This window comes from Poecilia reticulata, chromosome 15 (genome assembly GCF_904066995.2).
Source record: "Poecilia reticulata chromosome 15, P_reticulata-male-v2, whole genome shotgun sequence".
Lineage (NCBI taxonomy): Eukaryota > Metazoa > Chordata > Actinopteri > Cyprinodontiformes > Poeciliidae > Poecilia > Poecilia reticulata.
In genome coordinates, this window is record NC_088844.1 from 20,892,047 (window position 1) to 20,912,407 (window position 20,361).

The window sequence follows — 20,361 nt, forward strand, 5'->3', positions numbered from 1 at the left end:
AGTGACCAGCTTTTAAGACTTTGGTCCTGCTTCTCATTAAATGATAAGTTTAAGCTTTTTTTTTTTTCCTCTACCTGTTAAACTTAGTTCCTCACCTTTGTGAAGTGGTTTCCCTGTCAGATGAGCTGTTTTAGTTTTTAGCACTTCTAATATAATGGAATTATTCTCAGTGTTTTATGGCTTTAGTCAGAAGACTGGTGCTTAGTTAAGGCAGAGCATTGTGGGAGAGAGAAGGGGGGTGCTAAAGCTAAAACTCTTTAGGGACAGAGCGACTGTGCTGCAGCAGCCAGGCGCAGTGATTGATGGAGCCTCAGGGCATTTTAGACTGATGGGATGAGACGGTTCCAGACCTTCACCGCACACTTCATTCTCCTCGTGTCGCATTAATTTGAATTATTTAGCCTTCCTGGTGCTTTTTATTATTATTTTTATTATTACTTCAACTTTCAATTCAGTCGCATAAAAATGGTTAAGTGGGACTTTGCTTTTATCCCTGTGGAAAAACACCTTTCTGCTTCGTTGCCGTAGTTCACATTAAACTTCAAATTAAAGTCTGAACTCCGCTTCATAACTCCACTTCAATTTGTAAAGCATAAAACCATTTTGGTGGTATTAAGATTAATTTCTCTTGTGTTTTTGTTTTTTAATCCCTAAACACCAGAGCATATGCTGATGCAGGACCTTCTGTTCAACACTCTGAGCGAGTGGCTGGAGAGGAAGCCGATTTCGTGAGGGACGCAGACTCGGAGAAATCGGTGGAGTCCAGCAGCGGAGACGAGGGAGACGAAGAGGGGAAGAAGAAGAAACCCCGCTCAGGATTCCGTGACCGCAAGGTAATCAATAAACTATAGGCCTGCAGCTGTTCAGTCACTCTCCAGAACGGCGTCCAATAATCGATGTCCGATTTGCAAACGCTAGTGTATTTTAAGCAAGCATTTAAAGTGACATATGGAGGTAATCAGTATGCATTTCCACTGTCATAAACAACAGAAATTTATTACCTTTGAGGATTTTATTGCTTTTAATTAGGCATCAGATGACAAAGCGAAAACAGAAGGGTGACCAACAGAGACGGGCTTTCTTGCCAAATAAACACTCTTCGTTGCTTATTATTATTATAATTGTTGTTGTTATTATAAAAATGAGTGAGGAGGGAAAATATGAACAATAGGGGCCATTTTTTAAGATGAAATACGATGCCATTTTCTGGTATATTTGAATTATGACTCAGATGAGAACATTGCGCAGTCACTCTTCCCTTCGCAGCAGCAGAAAACTTGGTTAAACTTTCAGGTCCAGAAAGCAATTTATGCTCTCACCGTCCTTGAAATGATCCAACTTATAGATTTACAATGCAGTGGAAAGTACACACACCTTAAACAGAGTTTAAAGTTTTCTAAGCTTCAGTATTTTCCTTTTACTTTTGAGAAAGTAGACAGGATGTTTTGATAATTGCCTTTTTAAAAAAAATTACTTTGTGCAATAAAGTTTCGCAGTTTAATCAGTTAACAGTTAAGTCTGCTTTCAAACTGTTAATTCTGCATAATGGTATTTGAAAATTTTGTAAAATTATAATTTAAACCTGCTATAACCTTTCACGCCTCTCCTCAGATTTGTGTCATGAATAGGGATTTTTTTGCTAAGCATAGAAATACTTTAAATTCTTTAAATCTCAGTGTATCAAACTTTAATCCACATTTTGCTAATGCAGAAGGCTTCAAATATTTGAGAGAGCGGCTATTCACACTCAGTCACTCAGGCATTTAAATTTCTACAGTCCGCCTTTGATGTATTGCAGATTTGTCTGGAGCAATTAAAACTGGTTTTAAATGCAGAAAAATACCGAATAAGGCTTTTTTCCCCCTTCTATTTCCTTGAAGAACATCCTCTTAATAAGAACTGCTCAAGGTAAAACTCTTTATTTGGTTGCTTGCTACAAGTAACTCTGATTAATTATTAACGGGGAGCTTTCTGTCAATGTTCATGTTAAAAATGTGATCTTCAAATTAATGGTGAAGCTCGTTTTTTATAACTTAAACAAGTCATGATTCTGCCTCAGAGCTCAGAAGCCTCTGACGTCTGCTAGTTTTTCGCTAATACTTGAGTGTGGAGACGATGTGTTGATGTGCGTTTCAACTTGTTGCCTACGGTCCTTGAGTTCTTCATATACACAGTGGATGACTCTGGTTGACAATGCTCTTTTAGCTTGTTTCTTACTTATTTATGCACTTTTCTTTTTAAAACCGAAAGCTGTTATTCCTTGTGATCAAACTACATTTGGTATTTCTCTGCTCTTCACGCTCAAACTGAAACAGGAATAAGGCTTTCAGTATCTCTGCCCTCTCGTCTTGGAACGCCTCTCACTCTGAACTGAAACTGTCAGAACTTGTTTCACTGAAAACTTTTTGCTCCATCTTAAGAAACTGACAACAGAAATTCTTCAAACTGTGCTGAGGTTTAACATCTTAAATTATTACTGTAATCTTATATTTTTACCTTTAAATTATTACTGCAGCAATAACTTCTGCACTTTATGTGTTGTTTTTGTTGTTGTCTATCTTGTCCACAATGACATGCCAAGTCCCCCTTGTGAAAGAGGTCTTGATATTTTATCAATTATATAAAGGCTTAGTTACAATATTTTAAAAATCTTGGTAGAGCTATAAAATTTGGTAAACGTTCTGTATTCATGGATTGATCTATTCGCATGTTTTTCGGTGCAACTTTACTTCAAATTATTTGCAGGAAACCCACATTTTCGTGAGCCATTTTGGAGAGCATATTTAAAATATCTGAAAGAAAATGCAGCTTTGAAAGTGTCAAAACCCAGACGCACAGCTACGTGACACGCTTTCGCCTGGCATTTTTAAACCAGCCAATCCAGGAGGGCCATTCATTTTCCTTGCCGCTGATTGGTTGTTCCCCCAAGATTTGAGATGAGGAAGACTGCTGGAGTGCTAAAATGGTTTCCACTGTGCCTATTAAACCATTGTAATGTATATTTGGTGTTGAACTAGTAAAATAGACAGTTACAAGCGTTTTTAAATAAGGTCTCAAGTAACCTAACCCTCATTAATATCACTGGTTCACTTATCTAAACATCTAAATAAAAAAATAAACAAGAGTCTTGGATGTTTGGATATTTTCCCAGTTTTTTGTGCATGTAGGCCTTTGCATTTAATGCCAATGTTAAATGTTGCATGACTGAAAAGCAAGTGAAACTTATTTGATACCTAAAGATTCAACAGACTCATAAGTGGTGAAGCACACTGCATCAGAAGAAAAACCTCTCCTCTGCACTTGGTTTGTGTATCTGTCTCACAAACACCCTTTTACCAAATTGAACATAATGACAGGCTGAAATACCTGAAGCTCTAAAACGTGTTGTGCTCCATGGGGAGTAGCTGTTGTAAGCAGCTTGCTCTGTGTCACATGAAAGGACCACTTAGCTTCCAAACTCGCAGCGCTCTGTCAGTTTTCCAGCAATGCAGCATCTGTTTCAGATACTCTGCTGAAAGTAGATGGTTAAAACAAACAGTGCATGTAACTAATGTGTGCAACAGAGCTGAATAAATTAGCTCTGTTTTCAGAATCAGTTGGACACGTCATTGATGCAGTGCTGATTGTGTTTGTGCGGCTGCAATAACTCAACGGTCTTCGTTCATTTGAAGCTGCCAGTCATTGTGACCCTGAGAGCACCGACTTCCTCTTCTGATGATGTGTTGCTTCGGGAAAGAGGTTAATAAACTGCTCCATCTGAGTTGACGGCTAACTTTCCTGCTTCTTCACTCTGATTCACCGCTCACTCGCTGTCTAGGCTCTGCAAGGAGATTTTCCTCAATGTAGAACGTAGAGTAGCATTGGACTGTTATCGTTTTGTTGATCATTTATTGTGAAAATTTACAAAACAGTCATGATAAATTTCAATTATTGTTTGTAAGTGAAAAAACAAAACTGACAGTATGATCAGAAATGTTACTTTTGCTATTTTGTCCACAGTTCAAGAACATCAATAAATATCAGTAAACCTGAATTTATGATTAAATGCAGCTACTGTGTGCAACTTAGTGATATAAATAGCACTTTTTAAGTAAGTAGTCTCCTAAAGATGCCTGTTTCAAATAGGATTGTTTTTCAAGAACGGTATGAATACTGTGTCACAATCATGCAGTTACCTAAAAATAAGTAATAGTTGTTTTTTTATCATAATCTTCATTACTGTCACAATAGAACCAGAACATACTGCGATAAACTCAAAACCCCAACCTTAGGATTTTGATTTTATGATTCACAGATACCCAATTACTTTACTTTGCAACTTTAACCTGTATTGTTGCTTGAAGTGACTACATATTAATATGTATTTTATTGGTATTTTCACCTTTTTTATGTAAATTTTTTTAATATATAGAAACACTTGAATATTTATATACCTTGATCTAAACTATTTCTTCATTAGCTCCAGCCGAATGTTTGGACTTGGTTTGCTGGAAGATAAACCTCTGTCCCAGTCTCAAGTCAAAGTCCTATCAGGTTTTCATTCAGGATTACCTTTTGTTCTGCTCCCTCCATCTTTGCATCAACTGTGCTGCCACCATCATGTTTCACGTTGGGGATTGTGCATTCAAATCCAGAGTGCACTGCTAGTTTTTCCGCCTGGCGTCCGTGATGATGTATCTTATCTAATGTTGTGTTCTAAACCCCTGAGGCCTTCACAGAACAGCTGGATTTATTACAATTAATAATAAACTGCTTAGAAATGTTTCATGCCTAATGTGTTTAAGCTTTAGTTAATTTTTAACTCTCGATCGCTTGGCAGGTGATGGAGTATGAGAACAGAATCAGGGCGTACTCGACTCCAGACAAGATTTTCCGCTATTTTGCCACTCTGAAGGTCATCAACGAGCACGGGGATGCCGAGGTCTACATGACCCCCCAGGACTTCATCCGCTCCATCACACCCAATGAGAAGCAGCCTGAGAGTGAGTTCCTCTGCTTAGTCTCTGGAGGGTAGCATATTTCTCACCACAGTTCATATTTACTCTTATTTTTGTTTCTTGTATCATAAGAATGTTGTAAATTCAAGAGAGTGTAAACTATAAGGCCAGAATTAGATATTAAACCTCAAATGCACACATAAAACACACTGTATAGCAGTCGAGGTTCATTACTACTATGAACATGAATCTCTCCAAACGTAATGGCACATTTTCAGAAAAAGATCCTTAGAATATGTATAGTTTAAGTTGAGTACATTTATTCAGTCAGGGGGAATCCAATGACACTTTGCTGTTAATCCTTTTACAACCTACTTTTGCTAATAGGACAGCCTTTAGTCTCCTCTTATAACAAATCCCAAGGCCAGAGTGTACAGGGATCTTTGACCAATCATTTACAAACTTTCTAGATTGTCTTATGTTCTGTTCACCCCACAGGTTTTCTGTTGGGTTTATCTGCTGAAAGACCTGATAATGACCTATTATCATCTGATTTTAATAAAACATGTCCTGGTTTTTTATGGAGTTTGCATCATCAACTCTTGAAACAATTCCTGGTCCCTCTTGAGGTTCTGTTGCCATAAACTCAATCTTCATCTCATGTTGGGACAGAAGAGACTTTTTTGGGCTTGCCTCCCAGACAACGGATTGGCAATGAGATGTCTAATGAGGTGTCTAATGGTTGTCATGGCGACTTGCTGATCCCTCGATCCTTTCTAAATTTGCAGATGAAGTTTACTTCAAGCACATAAAACTCATTGGGTTCTTGTTTTAAACTGTGAGTTGCTGTTGATAAAATCCCTCCACCAACTGGTAGCTGAAGTGGAATCTATAAAGGAAGTGAATTACTAAGTAATATAAAACTCTAACTATGCTGTTGTTATAGGAATTACTTGAAATAATTTTTATTTTAAGTGCCTTTAGATTCTAAAATGCTGCCCTTCCTGAATGACAAACCCATGGAAAGTTACAGGAATGTGGATTTACTCGTCTAGCCAAAGGACAGAACACACCTTCACCCAAAAGGGTCAACATCAGTGTTTCTGACATAAACAAGTCTCTGGCATGAAACAGCTGTAGCAGTGACCTTTGGAGACATTTTGCCTCCCTTACAGTCATCTACATTCTGTATGAAAAATTTTACGTTACAATGAAGAAATTTTAATTTGATTTAAATGCTTTAAATCCCTTCATGTTGTAAGTGTGATGGTTTTATTTATACTAAAATGTAAAAAACAAAACAAAACAAAAAAAATCCTGTATTAGATATTGTATTAGATTATATTAAGTTCTTGGGCACTTTAATCAACCTAAACATTAAAGTAGACATTAAAAATACTTAAGTTACATTTATTTTATTTTATTGGAGCTTGGTGGGATGTTGACAAGATTGATACTAATGACTTCGTACTCAACTTAAATGCTAAGTAATTAGTACTAATGCTACTAATGCGATACCAGTACAAACAAATTTAAAGGCTCTTTTCGTACATCTTTCCTAATAAAAGTCAAAGCTGCTGTATCAGCATTCCTGAATACCTTCCCAGGAGTTAAGAGCTCCTGTATTTTAGCTACAGGAGCTAAAATAGAGCTCCTGTAGCTCTATTTTAGCTACAGGAGCTCTTAACTCAGACTGCATGACAGCTCTTCTTATAAAGATACCCGTCGCTATGAGGAGGGCTGGTGGGCAGGGTGGAGTTCAGGGAATCACAACACAGCAGTTGCTGTTTCAATTAGCCGGCTGAACCTGGAGCAGATTTCAGGCGTCGAGCGGACACCCAGTGAGAGAGATTTGATCTACAGCCACGGGAAGCCGAACATTAACACATGTTTCAGCGCCACACATCCTGATTATTCAACGTAAAAACTGTGTTGGATTTGAGTGACATTTTATGGGATGCGATTGCATCATACGTTTTGCTGTGGAATTCACAGCATGTGAGGACTGTTACCCTAGGAGGATTCATTCACAGAAAAAACATCCAAGACCTCTTAATAAGGACTTAACACGGCCTGACACGTTTACACTGACCTTCCTCACCCCACCACCTTCATCTTCTAATCACGTTCAAGGCTGCTCCTAGCTTGGCCCCTTATTAAACTTCAGTAGTTGGATCTAATACCTTTCCTCCATGGTTTGTGGTACTGCAGCTCTCCCAGGATTAGAAAAAGCTATAGTTTACCCAGCTTCATTATAAGCAACCAACTCACTCTCGGCTTCTCTTGGCCCATAACCCAAATATGTCCAAACTGTACATTTGTAGAGAAATGATAATGAGGTCTGAGCTGCAGATGACAGACTTCGTTCTGCTTCTGTTGTTTTGTTTTTCAGCAGAAAGAGGTTTTTTCTCTGTAGCATAAGACGAGACATGTGGGGTTTTATTCAGTGAAACATAACCTGAATTTCCTTCTAAATAAAATACAAATTTGGAGAATTTTCCCCAAATATGATTCTTGCGAAAGTATTAAGTACAACCACTCATTTTTACATATATTATTGAGATTCTTTGTGATGTACAAACATAAAGCAGCACTTAATTGTGACTTGAAAGAAGTAATTATCCATGGTTTCTATAATGACTTTAACAGTAAAATCTGGAACATGAGGTGTACATATATATTCAGCCTCCTTTACTCTTTTTACCACTGAATAAAAGCCATTGCCTTCATAAATCTCTTAATTTGTAAGTGTTATATGTGATGTAATCCCAGTATAAACACAGCTGGTCTGTGAAAGCCAGAGAAGTTTGTTGGAGAACATTAATGAACAGGTTCAAACATCAGTAAAGGAGTTCAAGCTGAGTTAGGTAAAAAAATAATACCAAAGCTTTGAATATCTTTTACCAAGAAATGGCCATCCATCTGAAAAAGCCGGGCTGCACAGGGAGAGCATAAATCAGACAAAACAGCTAAAAGGTTCTTGGTAACTTGGTCATTAATCGTGAATGCCACATATCTGGCCTTTATGGAAGAGCAGTAAGATATTTTTAATTGTTGGAAAACGATTCCTTATTGTAGTTTGCCAGAAATCATGTAGTGGACACAGTAAACGTGTGAAAGGTGTTCTGGTCCGAAAACTATAAAATGCCACTTTTCCAAAGCACCATGGGAACAACCCTGAACAGATCATGTCTACTGTGAAAAATGTTGGTGGTACCATCATGCCATGGGATGTTTCCATTTTCATGGAAAAAATTATCTGTACATTTCTGACCACATTTCAGTTTTTTCTAGTTGAAAATGAGGATTTAAGCTCTAAATCTCTTCTTTTAAGCATTTCCTTTCTCAATAACTAGTGTGTTTATGTGCAGATAATCAGTAGAGGCTTCAAAATGTTCTGTTTACACAGTTTGTTATTTCTATTGTTGGATATATGTCATGATAGCCCAAAATTTGACTAATACCTCCATATCATATCTCCCTTATCATGTACAGAGATACCTTCTAAGCGCTTATTTTATCTCATATTTGTCATTCTAACCACTAAAGGTAACTTGAAATCATCAGGATAGTAAAAGCTGGATGCAGAAGACTGTTTATTTTAAAGAATTGGAGCAGTGGAAATGGTTTATTAATGGCTATTATCCATCTCCATTGTGGGTCATTGATCACAGGAAGTCCAGTAATGACATTGTATCGTCTCCTAGCTTCAGGCTGCTGTGTTATGTTTTCCTAATATCCATTTTTAGACTGTTTCTGATAATTTGCATGTCTTTGTTTCATGTGTCGTCTTCAGATCTCGGCCTGGATCAGTTCATTGTGAAACGCTATGATGGGAAGGTAAGAAGTATCAGTCTTATTTATGAAAAAAAATATATATATAATTCAATCATTACTGCTCTATTTCAATGTACATTTTAGCTATTTAAGTTATTTGTGTCGTTAAGTACGCTTTTTGATTAAGGGCCAAGCACCTTGCTAAGTATTTAGACCCCTTGAACTTTTTCCCATTGGTTTTTTGTCATGTTACATATGTGGTGGATGGAAAATGATGAGTTTTTTTATTTCAAAAGTTTGAAAATTGTGTTCTGCATTTGTATTCAACCCCTTTACTCTGATACCCCTAAACATTCAGCTTGAACTACAGTGATGCAAGATGGACTAAAAATGCAGAAACATGCCACAAAAATGTACAGCTGAAATTCAAATGCAGTGTGTACCTCATGCATTTTCTTCCACTTCTGAGTGTTGTAAAATTTAAGTAAGAATACTTACGTTTGTTTATTTACAAAAACAATGTGAAAAGGTTCAAAGGGGTCTGTAGCTGTCTCAACTTGCCAACAGACTAACTGAATCTCAGGCCTCAAGCAATCTTTTTTTTCTATTTACCATCATCAAGGAAAAAATCATGACTTTGAGTCACCATTTCCATAATTAGAACAGTACAGCTTCTTTTAATTTTGAGTTGTGACCTTTTTCTTCTTTTTTTTTTTATGCTGTCAAAGATATAAATGAGTTTTCCTCCACGCCATGAGCTGCCCATCCTTATTCGTTTCATAATAGAGAATCATAAGTGTGAAGATTGTAGTTGCCAATCTCATTATGAAATTTATCAGCCTTCGGGCTGGAATAAATCTGCTCCTAATCTCCATAATGATGAACCCCACTAAGCCCCAAAGAGTCAGTGTCTTTGACAAGACCCATGTTTGTTTTCTTCTATATTTGATGAAACTTCAAATTACCCTTATTTAAAATGTATATCTAAAGAGCTTGTGGCATTCACTAGTCAAAAACGCAAGGTGTTGATTCCAAAAATCAAAATTACACACTTTTCATTTACAGCCCTTATGTAAATGCTGCCCATATCTCAAGGCCACATGTCTCTTTTATTTGCCATGCAAATCTCCAGACACATGACTTTTACTGTGGTACCATATTTAGCTTCGGTTGACCCAGGAGAATTCGTTGCCATGACCAGAGGGACCCTGGTGTTTCTTTCCCTCTGTGACCGGCTGCACCCACCCCGGCTGCTCAGAGTGACATGTGATTCCTCTGCAGCTTTATGAGCTCTTCTAACTAGTTGGAGGAAGAATAAAGCAGTATGATCAGCTGCCAAAAATAGCAATAAAATAAAAATGCCAAGACGTTAGACTCTGAATAGCCAATGGTGGAACATTAGTAGTGAGTAAATGAGTTTTGAGGATAAAGGTGGAAAAAAGAGGGCTGTAGCTTGGGGTGGAGTGGTAAGCAGGCGCTAAAGTTGATGTCATGGAGGTCATGTGAGTAAAACAAGAGCTTTCTTTCTGTGCAGCCTCTTTGTCCTTTTGGTGATTGCATTTAAAAATGCTTTGGTCAAAAAAAAAAATCAATCTCATGTTCATTTAAAGGCTGAATGTTAAAATATAGAAATTTATAATGCAATCTAGTGAATATTGCTTTCATTCTGAAATACTTTGTCACGATTAGTCTATGCAAGTATATTTATTTAATTCCAGTAATTAACTTTAAAAAAGTAAACCTCATAGGTACATCACATATTGTGTTTTATTTTTGCTTGTTTATTTCTGTTGCAGCTACTGAAACCCACATTTTCGTTTCTCTGAAAATTTGAATATTACATTAAAAGTTTAATGCAGAAATACTAGCCTTCTGAAAACGATGTCCATCTACTGAATGAATGTGTAGAACGTAACATGAACAACACTTCTCTGTGTTTGGTCTCATGGAAAATTTTTATTTTGTTTGGGGCTTTTCATTAGTTGTTAGCTATAATCATCAAAAATAAGTCACTTGTTGCATAATGAATCTCTGCAATTTAAATTTGTCAATTCAATTGTGACTTTTTTATTGATTGATTGGAAGAGATTGACTTTATAGTTCATGATGAAAGTTATTTAGATGCACCTGCCCCTCTTTGACCTTTTTATGGTTGTATTTAAAAATGTTTTAGCCAACTATTCTCCATCTTATGGAACATTTAAAGAGGTAAATATATTCTCTCTATAATTGCAGACTGTAAATAATGTTTACCTACTGATCATTTCGTTTTATGATCAGTCTGAATTTAAAATTGGCATTATAAGCTGGATATTTTGTCCCCATTTGTGGTTTTTTTTCTGTTTATAAATGGATTTTTATGTGATCATAAATTGTTGTGCTGCTCTCAGCTGTTAATGGGATTTTTCTCTACCACCATCATGGTGCGTACAAGCTTTCAGCTGCCAGAAACGTTAATGCGACCACGTGTTGCTTTTGTTCACTGTTGATTACTCTCCCATGCTCTAATCAGCAGCCCCCTTTTATCCCCCCCCAAAATGATTCCTCCCCTCCATATTTTCCTCTCCTCCCTCCCTTATAAAAACCGTCATCCTCGGTTCCACATCTCTCAACCACCCCACACATTTTTCTCTGCTCCAAATCATACTGCCTACTGATTACCCCAATCTCCACCCACGAACTCCCCTCCCCTTGTCTGGTTCTCCACCTTTTCTAATTCTCCTCTGTCTCCCTCCCTCCCTCCGTCCTCGTCTCCGTGTCGCTCTGTCCCTCCCTCTCTGCAGGACTTCTGGCAGGTATGGGGTGTGTGCCGGGCAGCATGTGTTGCACCTGAATGATTAACTGCACTTTGTAGTCACCACTTCTCCACTCTTACTCCTGTGTACTTTTCCTCCTCGTAGCCTGAACTTCCTCTTCTTTTAATTGCTCACACCTTTGATACGACGAAGTGTGTAGTGTCTTACTTTTATTAGTTCAGGGGAACAGCTGAATAAGTGCTTTTTTTCTTCTTCTTTTTAGCAAATCTCAGCTTCAGCAAGTGTAAGACTGCGGCAGATTCGGCAGATTACATCTTCACTTTAGTTTATGGTTACTTTGGACAGGACTGCAGCCAGACAGTGCATTTATTTTTTTTTCCAACCAGAAAAGACTGGGTTGCAACTTAAAATGTGTATATAAGGATAATCTAGATTGTTCTAAGAGAAATGGTCAAAGATGTTCCTCTTTGTATGCTCCGACTTTGTGAAATGCCATAGAAGACAAACTGCTACCGATAAGATTGGCTTTGGGGATTTTTATAAGAAACTATTATTTTTTTATGCGGTATGTTTTTTTTCTCCTCTGATTTAGTGGTGCGAATATTGGATTTCTATATAAATTCAGTGTAAGATGCTGCAATAAAATATTTTATTTTAAAGGGTAAAAAGAATTAATGGAGGAAAAGCCTAAAAAATTTCTCTCAAAGGTCTTGTGCTTTAGCATTACTTTTAAGGACTCTGTAACTGCTCACATCATATAGAAATACACAACTCAGTATCCCTTCGTAATTTTCTAATATAGTGCCAAAAAAGTACTTACATAATTGTTTTGCTTTTACAAATCAACTATAATCAACAAAATTTTGCTTTATTGACAGAAAGAAAACCCTTTAATGTCAAAGTGAAACCTGATTTCTACAAAATTATGATAAAAAATATAACACTAAATATTCACCCAATTTAAAGTGGCTGACCTAAATCAACAGAGATCCAGTCAATTGATGCTAGACTCTCTCAATGAGTTGATTAGTATTCCTGGCGACTGAATCCACAAGAACAATCCAGCAAATTGAAAAAAAGGTTATTGAAAAGTATCAGTCAGGGGATGGATATAAAAATCTGTAAGGCACTGAATATCCCTGGAGTTAAGTTAAATCCACCGTCAAGAAATGGAAGGATGTCTAAATGTAACTAGATTAGGCCATCCTCACATCCTGAGTGAACGTGCATGAAGGAGGTTAGTGAGAGCAGACACCAGGTTACCATGACTACGCAGCAGATGACAACTGTTGGCTGGGTTTTTAACAGTCAAAGCTTTATGGGAGAGAAGCAATGAGAAATCTCATATCAAGGCTCAAGTGGAAGAAAGTTATTTGGTGTGATGAGACCAAAATGTAGCTTTTTGGCCATAAAACAAGTTGCTGTCTGGCACTCAACACCACAAACACGCCATCCTCTCTGTGAAACATGGTGGTGGCCATATTATGCTGTGGGGATCCTTCCTGGCAGCAGCCCTGGAAGGTTTGTAAAGGTAGAAGATTAAACATGAAGTCTTGGAGGACAGTTTGTTTCAATCTGCAGGAGAACTACACCTTCAGAAAACATTTATTATGATCGATTTGTAAAAGGTTAAAACATCCAACTACTACTACTTTATTTATCAAGCACATTAAAACAACAGCAGTGACAAAGTGCTGTACAGATTAACACTCAAAATACACTCAAAATATGGAACAAATAAAACACAATAAGAACAATAAAACACTATAAAGGAAGTAAGGTCAAAAGTCTCAACATGTGTTAAAAGCGTGTTTTAAAATTGGGCACTTCAAATATGTAACAGAAAATCATTCCACAATGTTATGGAACGTTGTAAAACACTTTTACTGTTGCTGCTCCCAGGGGGGTGAATACTTTCTATAACCACCACATGATCAATTATACTGAATAAGGAGAGCTTTGACCTACTGCTTTATCTGCAGAATGATTAGACCTGTTTCCTGGTCTGAATACCTCTGTCAGTCTGGGTAATGAGAAGATAAGGCGAGCGCAGCAAAGGCCAGGTTGCAACCTGTTCACCATGAGAAGAATAGGCGGTGCCGTCCAGTGAACTGGCTGTACTCCCCACCGTGTGTGTGCCTGCATGAGGCTTTGCATTGTTCCTTGACATTGTGCTAGCGACCTTCCAGGTGCCCTTTTGTTTAGCTTGTTCCAGGCAGCTGCGTGCCATACCTGCCCTGCTGAATTATTGAAAGTGAGGACTATACTTTGCCTCTGCAGGGATTATTAAACGCTGCAGCACTGCTACATAATTTACATGATAGCGGTCACTCCCCTAAAGTGTGTTTCATTTAGGTGTATAGTTGAACTTTATGAAGAAAGTCGATCCTTGCGAGCTGAGACGCAAAGAGCAGCTAAAAATGACAAATTCATAAAGTTTATGGCAGATTATAGCTGTGCTGTTCCCCTGCACTCCCTCTGTCTTGCTTTGGAAACACACCTTTTCTCCTCATCCTGTCATTTCCTCTAAGAAGTATCAGCTCTAGTTTCCACACGCTTTGGTGCTCCAGCTGCTCTCTCCAGCATGCACTGCTCTTTTTGCCTGTGCCTCAGAGGAAAGTAGCCGGTGGTGGCGCCTCCTTCCTGCGCATGGTGGCATCGCGGCGTGGGTTTGGATCTAGGAAACTGCTTTGTTAGCAAATGTCAAGGCTGTTTTGATGTGCTTGCGAGCCTTCACAAATCCATCCTCTGGATTGTTGAGATGTCATTCCTGCATGAGTTTTTTTTTTTTTTTCATAGAGCATGGTTCAGAGCTCCTGAAACCAGGACTTGGTCTGTTCATCTACATTTTTTCCCCAGTGTTCATGCTGTGGTTTTCTGTATTTCTCTTTGTGGAGCTAAACTGTTTTCAGTGTGACCTGCTAAGATGGAGAATCCACTGCTGTCAGTCCGATGGAGTTTGGATGGGAAACGAGCCTCTTTTTACATCAACTCATGTCATGTTGACCTTTTCTGATTTCACAGGAAGCTTCCAGAAAACCATTTTGATCAGGACAGCTGTGTTTTTATTTTAAAATATGTGTATATGGGTTTGGAAAACACATGTTCCCCTTTCAGATGTGTTATGTTTTTGATCATCAAACATGTTTAAAGTTTGACAAGGATAACCTTAGTAAATACAAAATGACGTTTTTGGAAAATCCCTGATCACCTCTGCAAGACCTGATTACTGCCTGACCTGTATTAAGAAACTCACTCAACAGGACCTGTCTGACAACATCCAATAGGCTAAAATATTTCAGAAACAACACGTCATGTTCCAAACTCAGATTAGAATCAAAACTTCTTACATCTATCAGTTAAGTAATGGTTAAAAATTCATTTTGGAGGATTTGTGACTCCTGTAGAAATGAAGAAAACTCTGAGCACATCAACTCATCTAGAAGAGCACAATATAACCCCAAACAATATCTTAACATGCTAACAGAATGCATTTACCTAATTTGAAGTCAGTGTTCATTACTCAACAATAAGAAAGAACCTTGGCCAACATGTCAGCTGTGAGATTGATTTGAGTGTGTGTCCCATCATATCTGCGGTAAATCTGAATTTTGAAAAACCAAGAATAACGGTTGTAGTGTGACGGTCTGATGGCTCAGATGGGAACTTGAAAACCCTCCACAATATGAAAAATGAGTCAAAATTTATCCATAGTGATGTAAAAAAAAAAAATTATTCCAATTACTGCAAACACTTAATTACTGTTATTGCTGCTAAGACTGTAATTGACTTACTTTTTCACATACAGCCATTATGTTGAATAGCTCTGTTACATTAATAAATGAAATTATCTTTTGAACACTACGTTTTGTATTTGCTCGGGTTATTTGAAGTTAAAATGTGTTTGATGATATGAAACAAATGCAAAAAAAGATTAAATCTGCAAGGCTGAAGAACTTTTCATGGCACTGTTTTTCCACACAGAGTTTGGTTTAATGTTCTGTCTTTCTCTAACCTTTCTGTCTGTTTTTCTCTCTGTCAAAGCTAATTCTTTCTTTCGGCATCTCTTTGAACTCATTAGAAGTTGGGTTTTCTCTAAAACTGCTCGGCTCATTTTTTTTGCTCTTCTTTGGGATAAGATGCTTCACTTTCTTAAGCAAATAAAATTTGCTGATAAGTGTTCCACATAAGGAGTCATTTTTCAAAATGTGCTCCCTGAGTAATCAAGAGTTATTAGCATAGCACCTGCTATCCATTTACCCCAGGGATTAGAGGTGGAGAGCGAATGCATTAATTTATCCTGCACACACACACCAATCTGTTCACCTGCAAACGGTGGTCTCTTTTGATCCCAATTTATTACCATGCACCAGTATGCATCAGTAAATGTTGACTTTTGATCTCTAAAGTGGTGAAAGATGCTTCATGGTTTTCCTTTAGTGTTTTTCAGCACAGCGCTGTCTAGCTTTCTTCTTACACAGTCAGAGCTTTGAGCCACAGTCCAGAAATATCCAAGTCAGACAACGGTTACCTTTAGCCTCAAGCAAGTCATTCTGAATTGTGTTTCCCCTGAAACCTATGTATTGTATTGTACTGGATAAAGTGACAGAAACCCTTAAGCTAACACATCACACAGTGTGGCACAGGGGACATACAAGTGCTGATTCTGATTTATAGCCTTTTTATTCACTACATCCTTCAGTCATTTTGTTCTCATGCTGTATATGTTGATCCAGTTGGACTCATTTCTGCATACACTCCAGTTTAGCAGGTTATTTCAACTTGCATCTAAAGCCACTGAGAGAACCTGAATATTAATGTTTCAAATTAAGCAAAGCTTAGCCTGTCCTTGCTTCCTCCCTTCAGTTTCCTGTCTGCTCTTCTACCGAGCTGCTGCAGTGTTGGCCACAGATCTTATCTGTGACAAAGCACTGCAGTCTCTATGCACATTGAAGGCCAACTTTAAGCAGCCATTGGCATCCTATCCAGATGCCCTGGTGTGCAGTAAAGGTGGAGTCTGACAGCCTCATTTTCTAGTATGACATCAATGTGGCGAATGTCATATGTAAATCCTAAGACATTCATCCAGTCTCACATGAGCCTCGTTTGTTTCTTTCCTTTTCCTCTTGAATCTTGATCGGATGGGGCCTAATGTGCTGACATTCAGTGGAAAGATTAGACCCGACCAAACCTTTCACCCTCTCTGTGTGTCTATATGACAGCAGTACATTTCACTGTCCAACCTCCAGCAGAGCTCAGAGTTCAGCCAACAGCTCTGTCAGCACTATGTTTCTGCCTCATCTCACATGCTAGTGGGCCAGCTCAGTTATTCATCTGTGTGCAGCTGGTGGACTTGGCTATAACTTAGCTGGCATGTGAAGAGATGTATGACGCGCATCACCATCCCTGAGGATTTATTCAGACAGCAAACAATCAAAAATGACACTGACACACCGAGTTTCTACAGTAATTTATCAGCTCTTTCAGTCATTTTAGTATCAGTGGCTGTAAAAGAAAACAAAAAACTCAGGGTTAGATTTTGGCAAAACTGTAATAATTACAGTATCATATTGAATTTTTGTGTTCTAGAGCCTCGTTTTTTCACAGCAACAATGCTTTGAATTTAAGGGTTGCTTTCCAAAATTTCCCTTGCTAACTCTCTAGTTTGCTAAATATGACGACAATCAACCAAAAGGCTTTAGGACTATGTGTTGCAAATGGATCAGACCAAATAGAAATAACTGATGCATGTGAGCCAGGCAGCCTTGTCACCACTGAAGGAACGAGTCCAGTTTCATAGCAGCAAATTCTGAATAAAAATACCAATCCAGTAGATGAAATGAACTTTAAAGAAGTTCATTCAGCAGTTAGAGGTGAATTCTCACTATTATTTTTAGTCCAGTTCCACTATGAAACGCTGGAAAGCATCTTTACATTTACTGCTGCATAATGACGCTTTCATGTAGCTTGCCGATGATAAATATGATTCATGGTTTGATGTGTGTTCAATGCTCTCTGTGTAAGAGAGAGAATAGACTGACTCCAGATTGGGATCTTAAAAGGAAAGGAAAAAGGAAGATCTGTGAGAGTTTAGTTTGTTTGGCCCTGAACTGGTCCAAGATTTCTTATTTTACCATATAAATATGCCATTTTTCTCCTTCTCTTTGGTCTTTATAGCATTTGCTTTTTGTCAAGGTGAGTCAGGCTGTTCTGTGGGGCTGTTTTTGTCCTTGACTCAGGTCAGGGGAAAGTAAGCCATTATATTTAATGTGCTCTGTGCCTCAGTTCTGATAATGGCAATAATAACAAGGCCCAGTGTGTCTCTGGGTATTTGTGGCTGTATGTAGGATACCTTTCTACCGGAGCAATGCTTGTTTGTTTGCCCTTTTGGTTTTTTGGTCTGGCATTAACACACAAACCGAGACGGCTTCCTTTCAGTTCCTTTATTACAAATCCAAGCTCTTTCTGCTCTTCCTGGTTTTACTCCTTTCTGAATTGTTCTCTGTGTCTGCGACCTTTAGGACATCTGATATATTTCTCTTTTATTCTCCATCAGATGCAAGCACCGCTCCAATGATAACATTCTTTCTCTTCCCTCCTGTTTGCTCCCACACTCCCTCCTCCTCTTCCTCCAATATGGCTAATGTAGATGGCATTAATAATACATGTCACAGTAAAATCTACTCTTTTATGTCCCTGCATTGCTGACTTGCCAGAGTCAGACTGGACTTAAATTAAGGGTTTATTTTTGTTAACTGTAATTTGATTGTCTTTAGCAGCCACTGTGCATTCTGTATGTTATGAGGAGGGAGTTGGTTCTTGGCGACAGACTGTGAATGAATTATTATGCGGCGGACGGGGCACCACTCAATTTTAAGCATTTATTTATGTTTTTTCTAAAGGGCTGAAAGTGGGGATGTGGGGTTTGCATTATCCAGGATTTAATCAAAATTCAACTTGGGAAATAATACTGATTAGTGCTTCATCACTTTGATTTACTTCAGATGAAACAGACATGCAGTGCTGAGCTATTTATTTCCACATTACCGATCATATATTATTATATTTAATGTGCTTTTATATGGTAGACGGACACAAAGTAGTGCATCACTGTGAAGCGGAGGGAAAAGGATCCATGATTTATCACTGTTCACAAAACAATATATTAAATAATATGAAAAACACCTGTTAACATCAATTGAGTCATGTCAGCAAAATCGCAATTATATTAAGCTCTGGCCTTTAGATAGGCCCTTCTAATGTTTGGAAGCTTCTCCACACCTACCTACCTCCCAAATCCATGTGATGTGTTCCTTGGCCCTAATAATGATGCTGTTTGTTCTCTAACAAAACACTGAGCACTTCACATTACAGCTGTAATTATACTAAGGTTAAATTACACACAAGCTAATTCTAACTACTAATTAGAGGACTTCTGATGGCTGTTGTTTGCAATTGATCTTATTTAAGGGCATGTATCTGTTAAGGTGGCTAAATGGAAACAAATGAAACACCTTTTGCAAAACATAAAAAAAAAAATATTTTCCTTCTGCTTCACAATTACATTACATATTTGCATAAAATCCAAATAAAATACATTGAAATTTGTTGTTGTATCTATGGATGCACTGATGTGAAAATTTGGGTCCATGTTGACATTCGAGATTAAAACTGCTGTAATGGCCGACAACTGATTTTTAATCCTTTTGACATCTTGAAATGAAACTACCACACCACTGACTTCACCACTGCTTCTTTGCTTCAGTTAAATTCCCCCACAATCCTTTGCTGCATCACTGACATGATCAACTTCCCCTTTCCCCTCTAAAAACAAATGAAAACAAGATGGAAATAAATATAAGTTTATTTCCAGTTTTATTTATCCCAGATACAATATATATATATATAAAAAGACTAATATCCACTGACAGCTGTAACATTACTAAATGTGAAGAAATTCTTCACAAACCTGCTTATTCTAAAAAAAGCGGATTAGGGATTTTTCTGACTCTCCCATCATATTTCAGCTCCATCAGGATGAAACATTTTTAAACGCCTAACTTTGAGTGGCCTCCACCAGCGCTCTTGTATTGTTACGATGATGTCTGATGGTTTCTGTGTGACTCTGTGAATGCCACATGCGTGTTTTTGTCATCCAAGGCCCTGCTGAACACAGCAGAGGCCACAATGTTCTCTAACAGTTGTTTGTCCTCCCTCCTCCTCCTCTGAAATGGACCCGTTTGCAGACGGAGGTAACTCCACGAGGGCTCAGCGTGGCCCCACATCCTTCCACCCACCGCACCCTGCCGTCACTCCTCCACTAGGCATGCTCTGTCCTTCTGTGTGGTGGAGCGTCCCACTTCTGTCTTTCAAGTCTTTCTCTGAGTGTGTGCATGTTAATAAAGGACTTTCATGCAACGCTGTTAATACACACACACACACGCTGACTGGAAAACATCAGGTCAGCTGAGCATCTCTGTGTGTAGGGAGTTAAATTAACATGTTTTCTGTTTGAGTTGGGTTTCAGAGATGGTTAATTAAAACTGTGTGTTTGTGCTACAGTCTCTCATGATGTTTCCCCCTGTTTTTAATGTCACCTTCACACTGTGAGTAAAGCCTCTGGTGGTTAATGTGTCTCCAACCTGACCTGACCACTCACTAATTGTTTTTCAATGTCGCCCTCACCCATCTGAATGGCTTCACGTGTATGCAGCAGTTGCATGACTCCTGTCATAACCCATCTGGGTATAATCAACCCTTATGTGCATTGTGACTTTTTTTTTTCGATATGTGCGTGGGGAAAAAAATAACAATGCTTATGTGTCCATTGCGTACTGTACATCCTCTCTGTTTCAACTCTGAAACACACCGTCGTTGCAGAATCTGTAAAG

General features: G+C 38.2%; 1 protein-coding gene and 1 long non-coding RNA gene across 4 annotated transcripts in view; one reads left to right on the forward strand and one right to left on the reverse strand.

Annotated features, from left to right (window-relative positions):
* LOC145555013 (uncharacterized) overlaps window positions 1–20,361 on the reverse strand; it is a 273,441-nt gene that overhangs the window by 233,587 nt on the left and 19,493 nt on the right. The gene's annotated exons all lie outside the window — the stretch shown is intronic.
* Window positions 1–20,361, forward strand: part of micu1 (mitochondrial calcium uptake 1) — a 40,508-nt gene that overhangs the window by 6,501 nt on the left and 13,646 nt on the right. Inside the window, exons 3-6 of one of the 3 annotated variants that reach the window (XM_008429961.3) lie at window positions 662–833; window positions 4,820–4,982; window positions 8,734–8,777; window positions 11,498–11,509. In XM_008429961.3, coding sequence (XP_008428183.1) covers window positions 662–833; window positions 4,820–4,982; window positions 8,734–8,777; window positions 11,498–11,509 — 391 coding nt within the window. The other 2 variants (XM_008429964.3, XM_081616068.1) reach the window with 2 other exon arrangements.